General features: G+C 54.5%; 1 protein-coding gene across 1 annotated transcript; it reads left to right on the top strand.

Moving 5' to 3' along the window:
* Nucleotides 1-2404: 2404 nt before the first annotated feature.
* Nucleotides 2405-17846, top strand: LOC119976441 (E3 ubiquitin-protein ligase TRIM52-like). The gene is made up of 4 exons (XM_038816976.1): nt 2405-2699; nt 17335-17447; nt 17532-17622; nt 17716-17846. The coding sequence occupies exons 1-3, from the start codon at nt 2405-2407 to the stop codon at nt 17541-17543; spliced, it is 420 nt and encodes a 139-aa protein (XP_038672904.1). The 3' UTR covers nt 17544-17622; nt 17716-17846.
* Nucleotides 17847-21030: the final 3184 nt, after the last annotated feature.

Below are 21030 nucleotides of genomic sequence, written 5' to 3'. Positions count from 1 at the left end.
ATTTTATAATATATTCAGAGCAAGAGAATGACCAGGGAAAGAGTGGGGCCCATTAGGGACCAACAGGGCAACAGTTTCCTCACACAAGTCTTGAAAGACGTGCTTGTTAGGTGAATTGGACATTCTGACTTCTCCGTCTGTGCACCCAAACAGGCGCCAGAGTGTGGCGACTAGGGGCTTTTCACAGTAATTTAATTGCGGTGTTAATGTAAGCCTACTTGAGGCACTAATAAAGATTATTATTATCGGTTTGTGGAGCCAGAGGACGTGTCTTAAATTAATATTTTTCATCTGTATTCACTAAGAAGGAAGGCGTTGTAGCTGGAGGTTTGTTTTTTTTAACAGTACAGCACAGAACAGGCCCTTCATGTTGTGCCGAGCAATGATCACCCTACTTAAACCCACGTAACCCGTATACCCGTAACCCAACAATCCCCCCATTAACCTTACACTACGGGCAATTTTTTTAGCATGGCCAATCCACCTAACCCGCACATCTTTGGACTGTGGGAGGAAACCGGAGCACCCGGAGGAAACCCACGCACACACGGGGAGGACGTGCAGACTCCACACAGACAGTGACCCAGCCGGGAATCGAACCTGGGACCCTGGAGCTGTGAAGCATTGATGCTAACCACCATGCTACCGTTGGGCCGTTGAAGTTCTGGAGCATGTTATGATAAATAAAGATGTTTTGGCGGGAATAAAGGTGCATCAAACCCCAGGGCCTGACGTTATGTAGCCCAGGCTGGAGGGCGGCATGTAGCACAGTGGTTAGCACTGGGACTGCGGCGCTGAGGACCCGGGTTCGAACCCTGGGTCACTGTCCGTGTGGAGTTTGCACATTCTCCCCGTGTCTGCGTGGGTTTCACCCCCACAACCCAAAGATGTGCAGGGTAGGTGGATTGGCCACGCTAAATTGCCCCTTAATTGGAAAGAAAATAAATAATTGGGGACTCTAAATTTTCTTAAAAATGTACCCTAGGCTGCTACAGGAGGCCTTGATGGAGAGCTTTAAATCTTCACTGGCCACAGGTGAAGTCCTCGATGACTGGAGGATAGCTAATGTGGTACCTTAATTCAAGAAGGGCAGCATAGAGAAACCAGGTAATTACAGGCCAGTTAGTCTAACGTCAGTCGTATGGAAACTAAGTATCTAGATGGCATGATAATTGGTGTCATTGATAGGAGCATAGTTTTAGGCTATAGAATTATATTGATCAGCTGGTAAATTGGGCAGAGCAATGGCAGATGGAATTTAATCCTGTTAAGTCTGAGGTGGTGCATTCTGGGAGGTCTAATAAGAGTAGGATATACACAGTGAATGGTTGGTCCTTAGGGAGTATTGAGGAACGAAGGGACCTTGGTGTACAAGTCCATGGGTCCCTGAAGATGCAGCACAGGTAGACAGGGTGGTGAAGATGGCACTCGGAATGATTGCCTTCATTACCGGGGAATAGAATATAGGAGCAGGGAGGCCTTGGTACCACTTCATAGAACATTGGTTAGGCCGCAGGTGGAATATTGTGTGCAACTCTGGTTGCCACACCATCGGAAGGATGTGATTGCACTGGAGGGGAGAGCAGAGGAGATTCACCAGGATGTTGCCTGGAATGGAAGAGGAGGCGGAGGGAGGTGAGGGTGCGGGGGGGGGGGGGGGGGGGGGGGGGTGGTGAGGGTGCGGGGGGGGGGGGGGGGGCGGTGGTCTGGGGGGGGGGGGCGGTCTGGTAGAGGTATACAAAACTATGAGGGACATAGATAGGGTAGATCATAAGAATCTTTTCTCCATGGCAGAGATGTCTGAGACCAGAGGACATAGGTTTAAGGTGAGGAGTCAGTGATTCAGAGAGGACCGGAGGAGACATGTTTTCATCCAGAGCGTGGTGGAGGCATGTGCCCTTGCAACATTTAAGAAGCATCTGGACGAGCAGTGCACAGTCAGCAATGGACTGCTGGTAAATGGGATTAGTATGGATTGTTATGTGATGGTCGGCATTGACAAGGTGGGCCGAAAGGCCTGTTTCTGTGTTGTATGACTTTGTGACTCTGTATAAGTTTAAAGAGTTCATGAAATCCCGAACTCTGCCCATCTCCCCTCCCTCCACCTCACCAGTCCTTATTTCTCCCTCGCCATCTCCCCCATTGCTGATCCTCCAGCGATCTCACTCTGTCGCGATTCAATTATTCCCCACCAATCTCTAACCCCCTTTATCCTTTATCGTGCGCTATCTCTGTCTCTCTCTCCTTTTCTCTCTCACACACACTCACTTAGGATTCTAGTGTAAACATTGAGTGACTAATATATAACCATTCCATGAATATCATCTGAAATCACTGCAGATGTTCACAGACAGGTAACATTGAAACTGAAAGTGGTTTGAATCAGGAAGTGCTGAGTGTGAACATGGCTTCCAGACAACAGGAAAGTTGGACCGACGAGACAATTTGTCCCATTTGTCTTGATTTCTTCACTGATCCGGTTTCACTGGAGTGTGGACACAACTTCTGCCGCTCCTGTATCACCCAGTGTTGGGAAAAGAAGGAGATAAACTCCTGCCCAGAATGTAGACAGGCGTTTACAGAAAGAAACCTCAGAGCCAATCGGGTCTTAGCGAATCTGGCTGAGAAAGCTCGAAAATTAAAGCTGAATGGGAAAGAGAAGGAAAGTAAACTTCACTGTGAGGAACATCAGGAAGAACATCAGTCACTCTTTACAGCATTGAAACAGGCCCTTCGGCCCAGCTTGTCCATGCACCCAGTTTCTATCACTAAGCTAGTCCCACTTGTCCGCATTTGGCCCTGGATGGGCAAAGGACGAGTCAAGCCCCACCACAGATTAACACGGAGCTCCTAAAATAAAAGCGACCGCAGTAGCAGAGCGGAGGGAGAGTAAAGCGAGAGTTGTGTCGAATGGCTGTTTTTGTTCTCGATTGAGGTTGGTGCAATCATAGAATGGCGTAGATGCTCGGCGGCTCAGGCACAACCTGTGGAGAGAAATGTGTCTACAGAGCCCCTACAGTGCACAAGGAGGCCATTCGGCCCATCGAGTCTGTACCGACCTGCGCTGAAACCCTAACCTAGCCCCCTGTACCAGCCATGACCTTCATCGATAACCCAGTTTCTCTCTCTCTCTCTCTTTCTGCACAGATGCTGCCAGGCCCGTTAAATATTTCCAGCATTTCCTCTTTTACTTCGGATTTCCACATTTGCGAAGTACTGGGAACACTCGTCACGGTGGACAGTAACGAGGATACATGGCAGCTGGAATTCCGCACTGGAAATTGTGAGGTTTGTCCGGGGGAAGGACAAGATACAGACAAACTGCATGATCTAAAGGGAGGGAGAGAGACTGCTGGTGTCTGCTCACAGATTGTTGGACATGCTGGGACAGGTTAACAGAGCAGATAATAAAGCGTATGGGACCTTGGAGTCTATAAAAATGATGTAGAGGGTATGGAAGAAAAACCAGGAGGACTTGTATCAAACGCTGGTTTGGCTGCAGCCGGAGGGTCTTTCTCATGCCGAGCAGCCCATATTTTGGGGAAAAGGTGAATTCTTTGGCCAGGGTATTTTAATTAACCTGCTTCCAGGGGTGAAGGATGATGTTACATCAATAGACTGGGCAAATGCTGTAAAATCTCAGCAGGTCTGGCAGCATCTGTAGGGAGAGAAAAGAGCTAGGGCGGAATTCTCCGCAGGGGGCCGAATTCGTGAAGGCCGTCGTGAACTCGGCCGAGGTTCACGACGGCCTCGGGGCCCACTCCCCGCTCCCCGCACCTAATTCACCCCCACCCGGGGGGCTAGGAGTGGGCCTCCGTCTTTCTCGGCAGCGTCCTCGTCACGCCGTGAATGTGAAGTCATGCGCGCATGCGCGGGTTGCCAGTTCCAACCCGCGCATGCGCGGATTACTTCATCACGCAGACGACACAAACCCGCGCATGCGCGGTGCCGTCTTTCTCCACCACTGCCCGGCAAGACGTGGCGGCTTGATCTTGCCGGGCGGCGGAGGGGAAAGAGCGAGTCCGTTTTGGACGCTGGCCCCTCGATCGGTGGGCACCGATCGCGGGCCTGTCCCCTCCCGAGCACAGTCGCGGTGCTCTCGTCCAAATCTCACGAATGCAGTGACCAGGTGTGGTTGATGCCGTGGTGAAACGGGCGTGAAGGGCCGGCCGCTCGGCCCATCGGGCTCGGAGAATCACCGTTCGCCGTGAGAAACGGCGAGCGGCGATTTGTCCGAGTGGGGGGGTCGTAAAAAATGTCGGGAGGCCCTCCCACGATTCTCTCACGCCACGTGGGGAGCGGAGAATTCCGTCCCTAACGTTTCGACTCCAGGTGACTCTTTGTCAAAGCTTGTTCCGCTTACAGCAGCCGGGATTTGATGGGCTTGTTCAGGAGAGAAAGTGTTTTCATGGGAATGGTTCAGGATTGATAAGCAAAAGGCTTTGATTTGAGGTCATGGACAAAAGAAAGGAGAGTTGGGATGGGGGGAACCTCCTTTAATCCGAAGACACATTGATCAATTTGGGACTGTTCTCCGTGGAGTAGAGAAATGTGAGAGAGGATGTGTTCCAAGTATTCAAAAAAGCATGAGGTCTCTGCACGGAGTCGATAGAGAGAACCTGTGGATGGATCGAAACACACGCCATCCTATTTAAAGTAACGGGCATAGGAAGAAACAGTTATCTAAGGATAAACCTTCCTTATGGAGTGAATGGTCAGGATGTGGAAGAGGGGGTCTGGGAGTGAGCTAGAGACAGATTAAATCATACATTTCAAACAGGAATTGGATATCACCCGGTAAGGGAAAAATTGGACCATGAAAGTGATTGTTTTTGCACCCTCCTGTGCTGTAAGAGTTCTCTGGTCCCTTACAATGGGTGTTGGAATGCCTTGTCTGCTATCGTGCTGCACGGAGAATCTATAGGAGCTACCAGGGAGTAATTAGGTCAATGCTTCACGGGGAAAAGGCGGCGAATGTGTCAAACTGGATTCCTCTTCATCAGACTCATTGCGGACGTGAGGGCGGCTGAATTGGCCTCCTGTTGTCTGCACCGTTCCATGATACTGTGAACGAAATAGACGTTTGTAGAAGAGGAAAAGCCATTCCGCCCAACAGGTCGACCTTTATGCTCCACAAACGGTGGACCATACATTGGCACAATGTTCTGGTGATTCCTCCCACACAGACCTATGTAGCTTCACGTATATCCACTGTGCTGCACAACTCAGCTACCACATTTCAGCGTGAGTTCCACAATTTCCTCACTTCAGTGATGAAGTTTCTCCTGGATTCCTATTGGATTTAGTAGTGACCGTCCCTGATGTATCTCCACTCTCTTTGGACTCCTCCACAAGTGGAAACCTCCTCCCAGGGTCTAACCCATCAAACCCTCTGTTCATTTGAAATACCTTAATCAGGTCTCCTCTCAATCTTGCCCTTTCTGAGAGAGCGAATGCGAGGGAGAGAGCGAGGGAGAGAGCGAATGCGAGGGAGAGAGTGAGTGCGAGGGAGAGAGCGAGGGAGAGAGCGAATGCGAGGGAGAGAGCGAGGGAGAGAGCGAATGCGAGGGAGAGAGCGAGGGAGAGAGCGAATGCGAGGGAGAGAGTGAGTGCGAGGGAGAGAGCGAGGGCGAGGGAGAGTGAGAGGGAGAGAGCGAGGGCGAGGGAGAACGAGAGGGAGAGAGCGAGGGCGAGGATCAACCCCGGATTCCTTAGTCCTGAATGATCATCTCATTTCTATGTCAAACACATCCCATTATATCAAACAGCATCTCTATCAAGGCTGGATTGTCATGATATACAGACAGGCAGCTAATGATATACAGACAGGCAGCTAATGAACACAGAGAACAGGACATGACCAATGAGCAGGCAGGACACTGAGGGGTGGTATCTCACTGTAAAAGGCACGAGGCACTCACACTCCGCCTCTTTCCACTGATGAACATCTGCAGAGTGAGTCAGGGTGTATGTACAGTATCACACCTCCAGCACGTGGCTAAGAGCTAGTCTGGTTCAGTCAGACAGAGTAACTACACTTAGGTTCGTAGAGAGTCAAACTCACAGAGAACTGAACTAACAGTGTGACAGGTTCAATAAATCAGATGGAATTAACTTCGAGTATCTTTTGGTTAAAGCTCCATCCAGTTGCAGCCTGTATTATCCTACAGTAATAACACGACATGGATAAACGCTCCTAAAGATTTTCTTCCCTCCCTGATCATTCCCCGGTGTCAGCTCGTTTCTACCCTCCCCTGAATCTGCTCTTCGTTCCAATCTCTCTGCCGTTTTAAAACTAACCATCTCTACGCTCTCTTTCCTGCAACGGGTCCAATTTCTCACTTGATGTCCCGCCACTCTACCCTCCTCTGTCCCTCTGATTTTCCGGTCACGATTCCCCCCCCCCGCCCTTTAATCGGTCCGTCCAATTGTCCGTCCCGCCCGTGACCATTCCCTGCGGTGGGCGGGACCGGAGAACACGCTGTCTCACGCTGATTTAGTTTGCTGCATTACTGGAGTGATTCCTCCCAGGACTGACCTTGTGTCTCTAACTCGCATTGTGTGCCGGTTCCTGGGAAATACTTGAGGTGGTGTCACTCTGCCTGGGGCTGAGAGCCTCTGGGGAAGGGGCGCTGCGGGGCATGGGGGAGCTCAGGGGACTGGGAATCACAAGGAACTGAGAATCTCAATGGAGTTGGACCACAGAGAGTGAGAGAGAGAAGACCACAGGATATTGGAGACCACAGGAAACTGGGAGCAGAAGAGACAGTGGGAATCGTAGAATCCCGAAAGTGCAAAAGGAGGCCATTCGGCCCATCACATTTGCACCGACTCTTCCAATGAGCACTCTCCCCATGCCCACTCACTCGTCCACCTCACCCTATCCCAGAAACCCATAACTTAACCTGCTGATCCCTGGACAGTAAGGGCAATTTAGCACGGCCAATCCACCTAACCTGCACATCCCTGGACAGTAAGGGGCAATTTAGCACGGCCAATCCACCTAACCTGCACATCCCTTGGACACTAAGGGGCAATTTAGCCTGGCCAATCCACCTAACCTGCACATCCCTTGGACACTAAGGGGCAATTTAGCCTGGCCAATCCACCTAACCTACACACCTTTGGACTGGATTGGGAAACACCCGGAGGAAATCCACGCAAACACGGAGAGAATGTGCAAACTCCACACAGACAGTGACCCAAGGCCAGAATTGAGCCCGGGTCACTGGTGCTGTGATGCCACCACAGTAGAAAGAGGAACACAGGGGAGTGGAGATCGCAGTAGGCTGAGGACCACGGTACACTGGGAACGCAGGGGGAGTGGGACCACACAGAGCTGGGGACCACAGTAAACTGGGAACACAGGGGGAGTGGGACCACACAGAGCTGGGGGCCACGGTAAACTGGGAACACAGTGGGAGTGGGACCACACAGGGCTGGGGGCCACGGTAAACTGGGAACACAGGGGGAGTGGGACCACACAGGGCTGGGGACCACGGTACACTGGGAACACAGGGGGAGTGGGACCACACAGAGCTGGGGGCCACGGTAAACTGGGAACACAGGGGGAGTGGGACCACACAGGGCTGGGGACCACGGTACACTGGGAACGCAGGGGGAGTGGGACCACACAGAGCTGGGGACCACAGTAAACTGGGAACACAGGGGGAGTGGGACCACACAGGGCTGGGGGCCACGGTACACTGGGAACGCAGGGGGAGTGGGACCACACAGAGCTGGGGACCACGGTACACTGGGAACACAGGGGGAGTGGGACCACACAGGGCTGGGGACCACGGTAAACTGGGAACACAGGGGGAGTGGGACCACACAGAGCTGAGGACCACGGTAGACTGGGAACACAGGGGGAGGACCACACAGGGCTGGGGGCCACGGTAGACTGGGAACACAGGGGGAGTGGGACCACACAGGGCTGGGGGCCACGGTAGACTGGGAACACAGGGGGAGTGGGACCACACAGGGCTGGGGGCCACGGTAAACTGGGAACACAGGGGGAGTGGGACCACACAGGGCTGGGGGCCACGGTAGACTGGGAACACAGGGGGAGTGGGACCACACAGGGCTGAGGACCACGGTAAACTGGGAACACAGGGGGAGTGGGACCACGGTAAACTGGGAACACAGGGGGAGTGGGACCACACAGGGCTGGGGACCACGGTAGACTGGGAACACAGGGGGAGTGGGACCACACAGGGCTGGGGACCACGGTAAACTGGGAACACAGGGGGAGTGGGACCACGGTAAACTGGGAACACATGGGGAGTGGGACCACACAGGGCTGGGTCCCACAGTAGACTGGGAACACAGGGGAGTGGTGATCACAGTAGACTGGGAACACAGGGGAGTGGTGATCACAGTACCCTGGGAACACAGGGGAGTGGTGATCACAGTAGACTGGGAACACAGGGGAGTGGTGATCACAGTACCCTGGGAACACAGGGGAGTGGTGATCACAGTAGACTGGGAACACAGGGGAGTGGTGATCACAGTAGACTGGGAACACAGGGGAGTGGTGATCACAGTAGACTGGGAACACAGGGGAGTGGTGATCACAGTACCCTGGGAACACAGGGGAGTGGTGATCACAGTACCCTGGGAACACAGGGGAGTGGTGATCACAGTACCCTGGGAACACAGGGGAGTGGTGATCACAGTAGACTGGGAACACAGGGGAGTGGTGATCACAGTAGACTGGGAACACAGGGGAGTGGTGATCACAGTAGACTGGGAACACAGGGGAGTGGTGATCACAGTACCCTGGGAACACAGGGGAGTGGTGATCACAGTACCCTGGGAACACAGGGGAGTGGTGATCACAGTAGACTGGGAACACAGGGGAGTGGTGATCACAGTAGGTAGGGTAACACAGGGTAGTGGATATCACAGGGAAGATTGTGTGTACCAGGGGTTTGCAGCAGACTCTGTAGTCACTTTTGCTGATCGCATTGGGCAGATTGTGACGGAGCGGTTCCAGAAGCGGAAACCCCCGGTGGGGGCAAAATCCTATTGGCTGCGTTTATTTGAGAGGCAACATTTGGGGAGCACTTCCTACACTAGTGGAGATTCAGGACTAGTGTGAGGCTGGTTCGAGTGAGGGATGCTTGTGACTGAGGCTTTGAAGTCTATCAGTAAATGATGCATTATTTTCTGTAAGCTATATAATTGTCTCCTTTACAACAACATAAATTCGCAGCCACCCAGAGAATAAGCTTTTTAACAGCCAGGTTCCGGTAAGGGTCAGAATAGGTATTTGCCCTGTCACTTCACAATGTTGTTTTCTCACAGAACCAGTCTCCGAAACAAAATAACTGCTCATTTTGGAGTTTCATTATAGCTGAGGCCAACAAATTAAAACATTGAGATAAAAAAGGTGCGACCCAATGTGGGGTTTGAAACCCCAGAGCAGGAATCAACAATCCCATTCTCTACCATCAACCCAGTTACCCACCCAACATCTTCACTCGTTCAGCTTGGCTACTGGTTCTTTTCATCATTTGATGATTCATGTTTCGGTATTCAACTGACCTTTTTACTCTGTTTTCATTTAGTTTTGTGCCTATTCATTTACTCCAGTCGATAATCCCAAAGTATTATAATGGACAGTGTATCTAATACAATAATAATCGCTTGTTGTCACGAGTAGGCTTCAATGAAGTTACTGTGAAAAGTCCCTAGTCACCACATTCCGGCGCCTGTTCGGGGAGGCTGGTTCGGGAATTGAACCCACGCTGCTGGCATTGTTCTGCATTACAAACCAGCTATTTAGCCCACTATGCTAAACCAGCCTGTGGTTTACATCTTTAAGTGATTTTATTATCTTTAACAATAGATCTTTAAGTGTTTATTCTTGTCTAAAACGTACATCATCTCATTGTTATATTTTAAAGAGTTTACTTTTTCTCCCAATGTAACCAGTGGTTTGTGAAATCTGCTCCCACTTTGTGGAATACAGTGACAGCTCCATAAGAGAATGGGAGGTGTGAGACACAGAGCGGAACCAGAATCTGGAGCCCCTCAAAAATTCCCTGGGCTCCCGGGAATCTCCCGAGTGAGCTCTGTGGTGAATGTGATTCACACAGGATTATAATCTGTATATACATGTGTCTACATTGTAAGTGCAGTTGCACTACCTGACCACCAGGGGGAGTAGCTCTGGGAATGCTCGAGAGTTGTACTGGGCTTCTCCCTTAGCTCCGCCCAGAACTCCCCCAGGAGCTGCTGTATAAAGATCAGTGCCACAAGGTCAGCCGGCCAGTTCACCGAAAGTTCAACGGCTAACAGGCTGGCTCTGTTGTAAGTATATTAAAACCGCTATTGTAATTCTACAAGCACGTGTCCGTAGAATTGTTGGTTCCAACAAGCTCTTTATGAAATAGGATTTCGAATAAATGACAGCACCAAACTAAATCACTGACTGAGTTATTGTCACTTTCCCCCAGCTCCAGCCTCTCTGACTCTGGATCTGACCACAGCGAATCCCCAGCTCATCCTGTCTGAGGACCGGACCAGTCTGAGACTCGGAGACAAACGGCAGGAGCCCCCGGACACCCCGCAGAGGTTTGAATGCAGTGTGTGCATCCTGGGATCAGAGGGATTCACATCGGGGGGAAATTACTGGGAGGTGGAGGTGGGGAACAAGACTGAGTGGGTTCTGGGAGTGGCTCGAGAGTCTGCGGAGGGGAAAGGGGGTATTGGATTGGATTGGATTTGTTTATTGTCAGGTGTACCGAGGTACAGTGAAAAGTATTTTTCTGCAAGCAGCTCAACAGATCATTCAGTCCATGGGAAGAAAGGGGAATAAAAGAAAATACTTAATAGGGCAACACAATGTAACTACATAAGCACTGGCATGGGATGAAGCGTACAGGGTGTAGTGTTAATGAGGTCAGTCCATAAGAGGGTGATGACCTGAGATCCGAAGTTGGTTACTGGGCTGTAAGGCCGAGACCTACCAGGAAACATGTTGCTGGCACAGTCCGCAGATCCGACACACCCTGAGTGGGAATCCCCAGAAGCTCGGGATTTTCCTGGACCACGAGCGTCACAGAGGATTAAACCAGTGTGTTTGGACCGTTAACTTTCTCTATCCGGTCACATTTGCTGGGGTCACACCAATTAGAATTTACGCTGGGCTCATTTCTTTATGTTCAAAGCATCCTCCCACCTTGAACTCCATCTGCCACAGTTTTACACTTTCATTAAATCTATTGATGATCTTGTAACCGTTTGTCCCCACCTGCAGTACTTTCTGTACCGCTTTAAACTGGATGGACAATCCTCTCTAATTACTTATGAACATAATCTGGCCGTGATTATGGTCAGTTCTTCTGTAATGCACTTTTCAGGCACTACACATTGTGAATGATGTATATTTAGATTTTTAACAACTTTCTAACTTCATAATTACTGCCAATGACCTTAATTAACCGCAAAAACATCCTGTTCCCGTGCCAGCCTCCCCGAACAGGCGCCGGAATGTGGCAACTAGGGGCTTTTCACGGTAACTTCATTGAAGCCTACTCGTGACAATAAGCGATTTTCATTTCTTTTTTTTTCCCATTTAATTTATATTGACGGAATTTCGAATTCCTCCCTTGTAATAAAAAGGCGGGCGGTGTTTTAAAGCACGGGAGACAGAGGTTTGAACTTTTCCTTCTGCAGTGGGCACAGTGTAGTTTCTGTGGTTGGCCAGCTCACACTGCTTACTGACATCACTGCTGTTCTTCACCAGGACAGATGTGAACTTCCCAGAGAGAGGGGACAGAGATCGCCACATCTTTACCAGCCGCTTTCTTCAAAGTCTTGGACCACAAAGTGGTTATGTTGTGGTTATTGTCGGACTAGGTGTTCCCTAAGCATCAAATTATTGACTCAGTCCCTCTCTTTGCTGGTTATTCTTTTGGGGGTTGGCAGTATTCCTCAAAGTCAGCGGTGGGTGCTGTTGCCACCAAACCTGAGTCATTGTGGTTCTCCCTTGTCTGCATGTTTCCTGAACATGAGATGGTGGTTTGATTTAGACTCAATATTCATTATTAAATGTAAGGTGACATGCTACTTCCCTGTTCAATAACATGTTTAAATGGAAAGCCATTTCAATGCTAGCTGCCTTTGAAACTCCATTTGTTCTTTGCTCTCTGTCCCTGACATGACTCTGTTTGAAAACCAGTCACTGTATTTCTTTTTGTCCGTCTCTGCTTAATTCACCAACGCTCTGCAGCTACATTTCTCACTTCAACCCCTAACCAACCAGGTAGGATAGTTGCCTTTTGTGTCACCCCCTTATTTAAACTGCAGTGACCGTGACTCATGTCCACATTGTTGTCAAAATCCTCATTTCCCTGCTCTTTATAAAGGCTGTAAATCGTGAATCTCTCTCCGAGTGACGTTCAGCTTGTAATCGGGGCGGAATTCTCTGAATCGCCCGGGACCTGCGTAAATCCTGGTCCTGCCGTGGCTTGAATTCTCCGCCACCTGGGAATCGGCGGGGGTGGGAATTGCGCCCCGCCAGTCAGCGGGCCCCCCCCCCCGGCGATTCTCCAGCCCGCGATGGGCCAAAGTCCTGCCGCTGTCAGGCCTCTCCCACCGACGTGGTTTAAACCACCTCTGTGCCGGCAGGAGCAGGCGGCGCGCGCGGGCCCCCGGGGTCCTGGGAGGGCGCGGGGCGATCGGACCCCGGGGTGTGCCCCCACGGTGGCCTGGCCCACGATCGGGGCACACCGATCGGCGGGCGGGCCTGTGCCATGGGGGCACTATGGCGAAGGCAGAAGAGACCCCTCCTCCGCGCATGCGCCAGTGGTGACGTCAGCGGCCGCTGACGCTCCGGCGCATGCGCGGACTCATGCCGACTGGCGATGGCCTTTCGGCCAGGCATCGTGGCGCCAAAGGCCGTTGGCGCCAGTCGGCGGAGCGGGAGCCACTCCGGCACGGGCCTAGCCCCTAAAGGTGCGGTATCTCTCCGCACCTTTGGGGAGGCCAGACCCAGAGTGGTTGGCGCCACACTGCTACGCCAGGACCCACCGCCCCGTCGGGTAGGGGAGAATTTCGCCCCAGGTCTCAATGATGGTTATGACATCATATCATTTTAGCTGATGTCTATTTGCCTTGCTACAATGTGTTCAGATATTTTAATTTGGCAATAGTTCCTGTCCTGCCGGTTTGTTCTGGTCTTGGTTGACATCTTGACATTATTTTTTGGATTTTTTTTCTGAACCTGTGAGATTTATGTTGCCTTCAGCGCCATTTAAGGCAGCACGGTAGCTCAGTGGTTAGCACTGTTGCTTCCCAGCGCCAGAGTCCCAGGTTCGATTCCCCGCTGGGTTACTGTCTGTGTGGAGTCTGCACGTTCTCCCCGTGTCTGCGTGGGTTTCCTCCGACAAGCCCCGAAACATGCTGTGAGGTGATGGGGAGAGGGAGGGGCAGTGATGGGGACGGGGGGCAGTGATGGGGACGGGGACAGAGATGTGGAGGGGGGCAGTGATGGGGAGGGGGGGCAGTGATGGGGACGGGGGGCAGTGATGGGGAGGGAGGGGCAGTGATGGGGACGGGGGGCAGTGATGGGGACGGGGACAGAGATGTGGAGGGGGGCAGTGATGGAGAGGGGGGGCAGTGATGGGGTGGGGCAGTGATGGGGAGGGAGGGCAGTGATGGGGAGGGAGGGGCAGTGATGGGGAGGGGGAGGGGCAGTGATGGGGAGTGGGATGGGCAGTGATGGGGAGGGGAGGGGCAGTGATGGGGGTGAGGCAGTGATGGGGAGGGGGAGGGGCAGTGATGGGGAGGGGGAGGGGCAGTGATGGGGAGGGGGAGGGGGGCAGTGATGGGGAGGGGCAGTGATGGGGAGGGAGGGGCAGTGATGGGGAGGGGGAGGGGCAGTGATGGGGAGGGGCAGTGATGGGGAGGGGGAGGGGCAGTGATGGGGAGGGGGCAGAGATGGGGAGGGGAGGGGCAGTGATGGGGAGGGGCAGTGATGGGGAGGGGCAGTGATGGGGAGGGGCAGTGATGGGGAGGGGAGGGGCAGTGATGGGGAGGGGGAGGGCAGTGATGGGGAGGGGGAGGGGCAGTGATGGGGAGGGGGCAGTGATGGGGAGGGGGAGGGGCAGTGATGGGGAGGGGGAGGGGCAGTGATGGGGAGGGGGAGGGGCAGTGATGGGGAGGGGGAGGGGCAGTGCTGGGGAGGGGCAGTGATGGGGAGGGGAGGGGCAGTGATGGGGAGGGGGAGGGGGCAGTGATGGGGGGGCAGTGATGGGGAGGGGGAGGGGCAATGATGGGGAGGGGCAGTGATGGGGAGGGGAGGGGCAGTGATGGGGAGGGGGAGGGGCAGTGATGGGGAGGGGCAGTGATGTGGAGGGGGAGGGGGCAGTGAAGGGGAGGGGGAGGGGCAGTGATAGGGAGGGGCAGTGATGGGGAGGGGAGGGGCAGTGATGGGGAGGGGGAGGGGCAGTGATGGGGAGGGGAGGGGGCAGTGATGGGGAGGGGGAGGGGCAGTGATGGGGAGGGGCAGTGATGGGGAGGGGCAGTGATGGGGAGGGGGAGGGGGCAGTGATGGGGAGGGGAGGGGCAGTGATGGGGAGGGGGAGGGGCAGTGATGGGGAGGGGCAGTGATGGGGAGGGGGGGCAGTGATGGGGAGGGCCAGTGATGGGGAGGGCAGTGATGGGGAGGGGGAGGGGCAGTGATGGGGAGGGACAGTGATGGGGAGGGGGAGGGAGGGGGCAGTGATGGGGAGGGGGGCAGTGATGGGGAGGGGGAGGGGCAGTGATGGGGAGGGGGAGGGGCAGTGATGGGGAGGGGTGGGGCAGTGATGGGGAGGGGGTGGGGCAGTGATGGGGAGGGGCAGTGATGGGGAGGGGGAGGGGCAGTGATGGGGAGGGGAGGGGCAGTGATGGGGAGGGGGGGGGCAGTGATGGGGAGGGGCAGTGATGGGGAGGGTGAGGGGGCAGTGATGGGGAGGGGCAGTGATGGGGAGGGAGGGGCAGTGATGGGGAGGGGGAGGGGCAGTGATGGGGAGGGGCAGTGATGGGGAGGGGGAGGGGCAGTGATGGGGAGGGGCAGTGATGGGGAGGGGAGGGGCAGTGATGGGGAGGGGCAGTGATGGGGAGGGGCAGTGATGGGGAGGGGCAGTGATGGGGAGGGGAGGGGCAGTGATGGGGAGGGGGAGGGGCAGTGATGGGGAGGGGGAGGGGCAGTGATGGGGAGGGGGCAGTGATGGGGAGGGGGAGGGGCAGTGATGGGGAGGGGGAGGGGCAGTGAGGGGAGGGGGAGGGCAGTGATGGGGAGGGGGAGGGGCAGTGCTGGGGAGGGGCAGTGATGGGGAGGGGAGGGGCAGTGATGGGGAGGGGGAGGGGCAGTGATGGGGGGGCAGTGATGGGGAGGGGGAGGGGCAATGATGGGGAGGGGCAGTGATGGGGAGGGGAGGGGCAGTGATGGGGAGGGGGAGGGGCAGTGATGGGGAGGGGGCAGTGATGTGGAGGGGGAGGGGGCAGTGAAGGGGAGGGGGAGGGGCAGTGATAGGGAGGGGCAGTGATGGGGAGGGGAGGGGCAGTGATGGGGAGGGGGAGGGGCAGTGATGGGGAGGGGAGGGGGGCAGTGATGGGGAGGGGGAGGGGCCAGTGATGGGGAGGGGCAGTGATGGGGAGGGGCAGTGATGGGGAGGGGGAGGGGGCAGTGATGGGGAGGGGAGGGGCAGTGATGGGGAGGGGGAGGGGCAGTGATGGGGAGGGGCAGTGATGGGGAGGGGGGGGCAGTGATGGGAGGGCCAGTGATGGGGAGGGGCAGTGATGGGGAGGGGGAGGGGCAGTGATGGGGAGGGACAGTGATGGGGAGGGGGAGGGAGGGGGCAGTGATGGGGAGGGGGGCAGTGATGGGAGGGGGAGGGGCAGTGATGGGGAGGGGGAGGGGCAGTGATGGGGAGGGTGGGGCAGTGATGAGGGAGGGGGTGGGGCAGTGATGGGGAGGGGCAGTGATGGGGAGGGGGAGGGGCAGTGATGGGAGGGGAGGGGCAGTGATGGGGAGGGGGGGGGGCAGTGATGGGGAGGGGCAGTGATGGGGAGGGTGAGGGGGCAGTCGTGATGGGGAGGGGGGCAGTGATGGGGAGGGGGAGGGGCAGTGATGGGGAGGGGGGGGCAGTGATGGGGAGGGAGGGGCAGCGATGAAGAGGGAGGGGCAGTGATGGGGTGGGGAGGAACAGTGATGCAAGGGGGAGGGGCAGATGCAAGTGGGAGGGGCAGTGATGGGGAGGGGGAGGGGCAGGAGCAGTGATGGGGAGGGGAGGGGCAATGATGGGGGGGGCAGGAGCAGTGATGGGAAGGGGAGGGGCAGTGATGGGGAGGGGGAGGGCAGTGATGGGGAGGGGGAGGGGCAGTGATGGGGAGGGGGAGGGGCAGTGATGGGGAGAGAGAGGGGCAGTGATGGGGAGGGGGAGGGGCAGTGATGGGGAGCGGTAGGGGCAGTGATGGGTTGGGGCAGTGATGGGTAGGGGCAATGATGGGGAGGGGCAGTGATGGGGAGGGGGAGGGGCAGTGATGGGGAGGGGAGGGGCAGTGATGGGGAGGGGGAGGGGCAGGGATGGGGAGGGGGAGGGGCAGTAATGGGGAGGGGCAGTGATGGAGAGGGGAGGGGCAGTGATGGGGAGGGGGAGGGGCAGTGATGGGTAGGGGCAGTGATGGGGGAGGGGCAGTAATGGGGAGGGGCAGTGATGGAGAGGGGAGGGGCAGTGATGGGGAGGGGGAGGGGCAGTGATGGGGAGGGCAGTGATGGGGAGGGGCAGTGATGGGGAGGGGCAGTGATGGGGAGGGGCAGGAGCAGTGATGGGGATGGGAGGGGCAGTGATGGGGAGGGGAGGGGCAGTGATGGGGAGGGGGCAGGGCAGTGATGGGGAGGGGTTCTGATGGGGAGGGGGAGGGGCAGTGATGGGGAGGGGGAGGGGCAGTAATGGGGAGGTGGAGGGACAGTGATGGGGAGGGGCAATGATGGGGAGGGGCAGCAGTGATGGGGAGGGGCAGGAGCAGTGATGGGGATGGGAGGGGCAGTGGTTAGGTAACTTCCAGACGGCAGGAGGAAAGTTCGAACAAGAAGGGACTTTGTCCCATTTGTCTCGATTTCTTCACTGATCCAGTTTCACTGTAGTGCGGACACAGCTTCTGCCGCTCCTGTAGTTGCGAAAAAGGAGATAAATTCCTGCCCAGAACGTAGACAGGAATCTCCAGAAACCTCAGAGCGAGTCGGGTCTTGGTGAAACTTGCTGAGACAGCTCGAAAATTAAAGCTGAATCTGGAAGAGAAGGAAAGTAAACCACTGTGAGGAACATCAGGAAGTACTGAAGCTGTTTTGTGAAACGGACAAGAAATCGATCTGTCTGATTTGTAGAGATTCGCGGGAACACAGAGAGCACAGCTTCATCCCGATTAAAGAAGCTGTTGAAATCTACAAGGTAAAAGGGAACAGATTTGATCCCCTGATTATCTGATCACATTTTCAGGGCCTAACACTTTTATTTTTTGATTTTCTCCCCCAGGCCCAGGAATAGGAGAAATCTTCCTTAGATTCTCTCAATCGACGTTCTAGAAATGGAGCAGCAGCAGCAAGGGAAGATTTCTGAAGTTAGGGTAAGGTCTCCCTGTGCTGATTTTCTGGGATCTCGGTTCGTTTTGTTCCCTTTATCGCGGGATATTAATTATGTTTCACATTTCATTTGGTAGGAACAGTCGGTCAGTCTGCAGACCCACATCGCATCCGAGTTCAGTAAAATGCGCCAGATTCTCACTGAGAAAGAGCAGCGTTTACTCAGAGATCTCAGGGAAGAAGAGGAGAGGATTCTCGAACCCATGGAGGGAAATCTTGGTGAAATTCAGGAGAATTAAAATTCTGTAGAGGAGAAACCCGCAAAAGTTGAAGAAGCAGATGCAGCTTAGTTCAGTGAGAATACAATCACAAAATGATGGGTGATCGGTTTGAAATAAAGGACAATTTCCACCCATAATTCGGAATTAATTGCAACCAATTGACCATGTGGTGTATTCTGGGATGGATCATTCAAGTGGTTTCGGCGTGCTTTGCAAGGCCAGTATTTACTGCCTATCTCTAGTTGCCCTTGAGCAGGGGGCTATGAACCTCCTTGTTGACCCGCTGCTCTCTGCCAAATGCAGCTAAGTCCAGAATATCGCTGGATAGGACCCCCAGAACCGCATCCCACTGACACTGAAGGAATGGCAATGTATTTAATTTGTCCTTTCTGTTGCCTAGGCTGACACTGGGGTTGGGTGGGGGGGGGGGGGGGGGGGGTGCAGTTTCAGTGTTATTACATTGTTATTTCTGTCGTCTGGAAATGGACAGTCACTCAACTCAGATTTGCGTTTTCTTTATTTCACAGAATGCCGACAGTGCAGAAGGAGGACATTCGAGCATCTCCCCCCCGGAAGAGCACCTCAACCCAGACCCACACCCCGTAACCCCACATAACCCTTTGGGCACTGAGGGGCAATTTAGCCAGGACGGTCCACTTGAGGTGTTCGCCTCTAATGTTCCACCACCAGAAATGTGCGCACTCAAAAGAGCGGACAGTAAACAAGATGTACCCAGTCCCTCAATGCTGGAACCGCGCCCGTGTCCTCGGCGCTCTGAGGGGGCAGGACAAACCAGTCAGACACCGAAAAGGAGGTAGGACATGTTCAATGCTGACATTCCGCACCGTTAGTTAAATAACACAGAAAAGTGATTCCGATAAATGTATGACACACATTTTGATATTTGCAGGATTAGCGACCATGGAAACTTGCTGTCAGATGAAGAAGATGAAGATCTGACCATGGAGAAAAACGGTTGTTGTCATTAATCCCGGTAAATCTCTGAGAGATTCCTTAGTCCTGAATGATCATCTCATTTTTATGTCAAACACATCCCATTATAGTAAACAGCATCTTTATCAACGGGCTGGATAAATGCTCCTAAATAGGATTAAAGTGTTGATTCTTCCTGACCTCCCCCCAGCACCCCCCCCCCCCCCCCCCCCCAACGCCCGCCCCCACTCCCCTGTGGGATCCGGACTGCTGTCCAATCTCTCAGCGGATTTATTGCTTCAGTTTCTCTCTCTGCCACCTTGGTACTGCCTCCTTTTTGTAGCAGTCCCCCCCCATTCTTTCAGTTTTGTTCTTACCTTAGCTTCTCTCTGTTCCCCCTGGTGTCTGTATCTTCCTGGGGACCACTGGTGCCCCGGGGATTAGGGTTGGGGGAAGCACGCCGGGCAGCAGTGTTCATTCCAGCTGAGCAGGATCACAGTGGGCAGAGAGGGCGAGAAGCGGAAACACCCGGGGCGGGATTCTCCGTCGGCTGGGATCGGGAAATGCGATTGGGCAGAGAATCGGTTCCGACGCCGAAATCGCGGCAGGCACCGATTTCACGCCAAATTGACATTCTCCGTCGCCTCGACAGTGGCGTCACCGCGCACCGGAATCTGCAAATACTAGACACCGTCTGCATGTCATTAGTGGGCCCGACCCGGGGCCTCTGCGTTTCTCCAGCTCCGATGGGCCGAGTTCCCGACCGCGAGGTTCATTTGTGCTTTTAAAAACTGGTGTTGTGGCTGCTGAGGGAGAGAAAGGGCGGGGTACGTAAAGTGTCCAACATCACTATTGTTTGCTGACAGTTATGCCGCTGGCCGGGGGGGGGGGGGGGGGGCTTCTGTCAGGGCCGGGGGGAGTAGTGAGGGGGGGGGGGGTGGCCAAGAGGTGGGCTGTGGGATCTGGGTGGGCGGGCACGGAACAACATTGCCGCAGCCGGCAACGCAGCCATGCAGCTGCGCATGTCTCTGACTGCCCACTGTGAACTTGGGCCCACATGTCATATGGGTCCCCCCCCCCCCCCCCTGTCGCTCCGACAGTCCCATAGGTGCTGCCTGGCCCCAGTCGACCCATCAGTGGTATTGCGCTCTCCAGCACACCCAGTGGTTGGCTGGGATGAGTGTGTGTGGGGATTGTAATGTGTATGTGCGGCTTCAGCTTGTCAGCCTCCCGAGTGTCAATCGCGGACCCCCTCGAGTCAATCACGGACCCCGCGAATCCCGCACCGGTTTTCATCGGAAGCGTGGTACCGGTGCTAGCCCCTCTGCAGTCGCTGAATTGATCCAGGTTCGGTAGAGCGTTTTCCAGCTGGCTGGGTTTGACAGTGCAGCATCACTTCACCCTGCACATGCAGAGTTGCAAGGTCACACCCAGGCTGCTTCATCTGACAGATGCCGGGAAGCCAAGCTTTGCTTCCTACCCATGAATTCTGCATTTAAATAAATATTTTTTCCTCCTTTGAAAAAATTCAGTTGACTGGAAAACAATTGCAACTCCTCAGAAAGCAACTCTTTGAAACATTTACATTCCTGTCACGTTAAAAAAAAGAATATTACACCGGAACAAATCACATTGGTTGAGAACCACTCTTGGAAAACAAACTATTATTTTCTTAACACGTTTTACAGAACGTAGGGTCACTGACTCGACCTGCATTCATTCCTTTATTTTTTTTAACTTTATAATTTAGAATACCCAATTCATTTTTTCCAATTAAGGGGCAATTTTGCGTGGCCAATCCACCTACCCTGCACATCTTTGGGTTGTGGGGGTGAAACCCACGCAGACACGGGGAGAATGTGCAAACTCCACACGGACAGTGACCCAGGGCTGGGATTCGAACCTGGGACCTCAGTGCCGTAGGCAGCAATGCTAACCACTGCGCCACCCTGCTGCCCCTTGACCTGCATTTATTACCCATCCATAATAACCTTTGACAAGGTGGTGCTGAGCTGCCTTCTTAAAACTGCTGCAGTCCCTGAGGTGTAGGTACACTCACCGTGCTGTTAGGGAGGGAGCTCCAGGATTTGGACCCGGCGACACTGAAGGAACGGCCGATATATTTCCCAGTCAGGATGGGGAGTGACTTGGAGGGGAACCTCCAGGTGGGGGGTGATCCCAGGTATCTGCTGCTCTTGTCCTTCTAGATGGTGGTGGCCGTGGGTTTGGAAGGTGCTG

The sequence above is a fragment of the Scyliorhinus canicula genome, chromosome 13 (genome assembly GCF_902713615.1).
Source record: "Scyliorhinus canicula chromosome 13, sScyCan1.1, whole genome shotgun sequence".
In the NCBI taxonomy this organism is placed as follows: domain Eukaryota; kingdom Metazoa; phylum Chordata; class Chondrichthyes; order Carcharhiniformes; family Scyliorhinidae; genus Scyliorhinus; species Scyliorhinus canicula.
The sequence above is the reverse complement of the archived record's forward strand: the minus strand, read 5'-3'. Positions and strand labels throughout refer to the sequence as shown.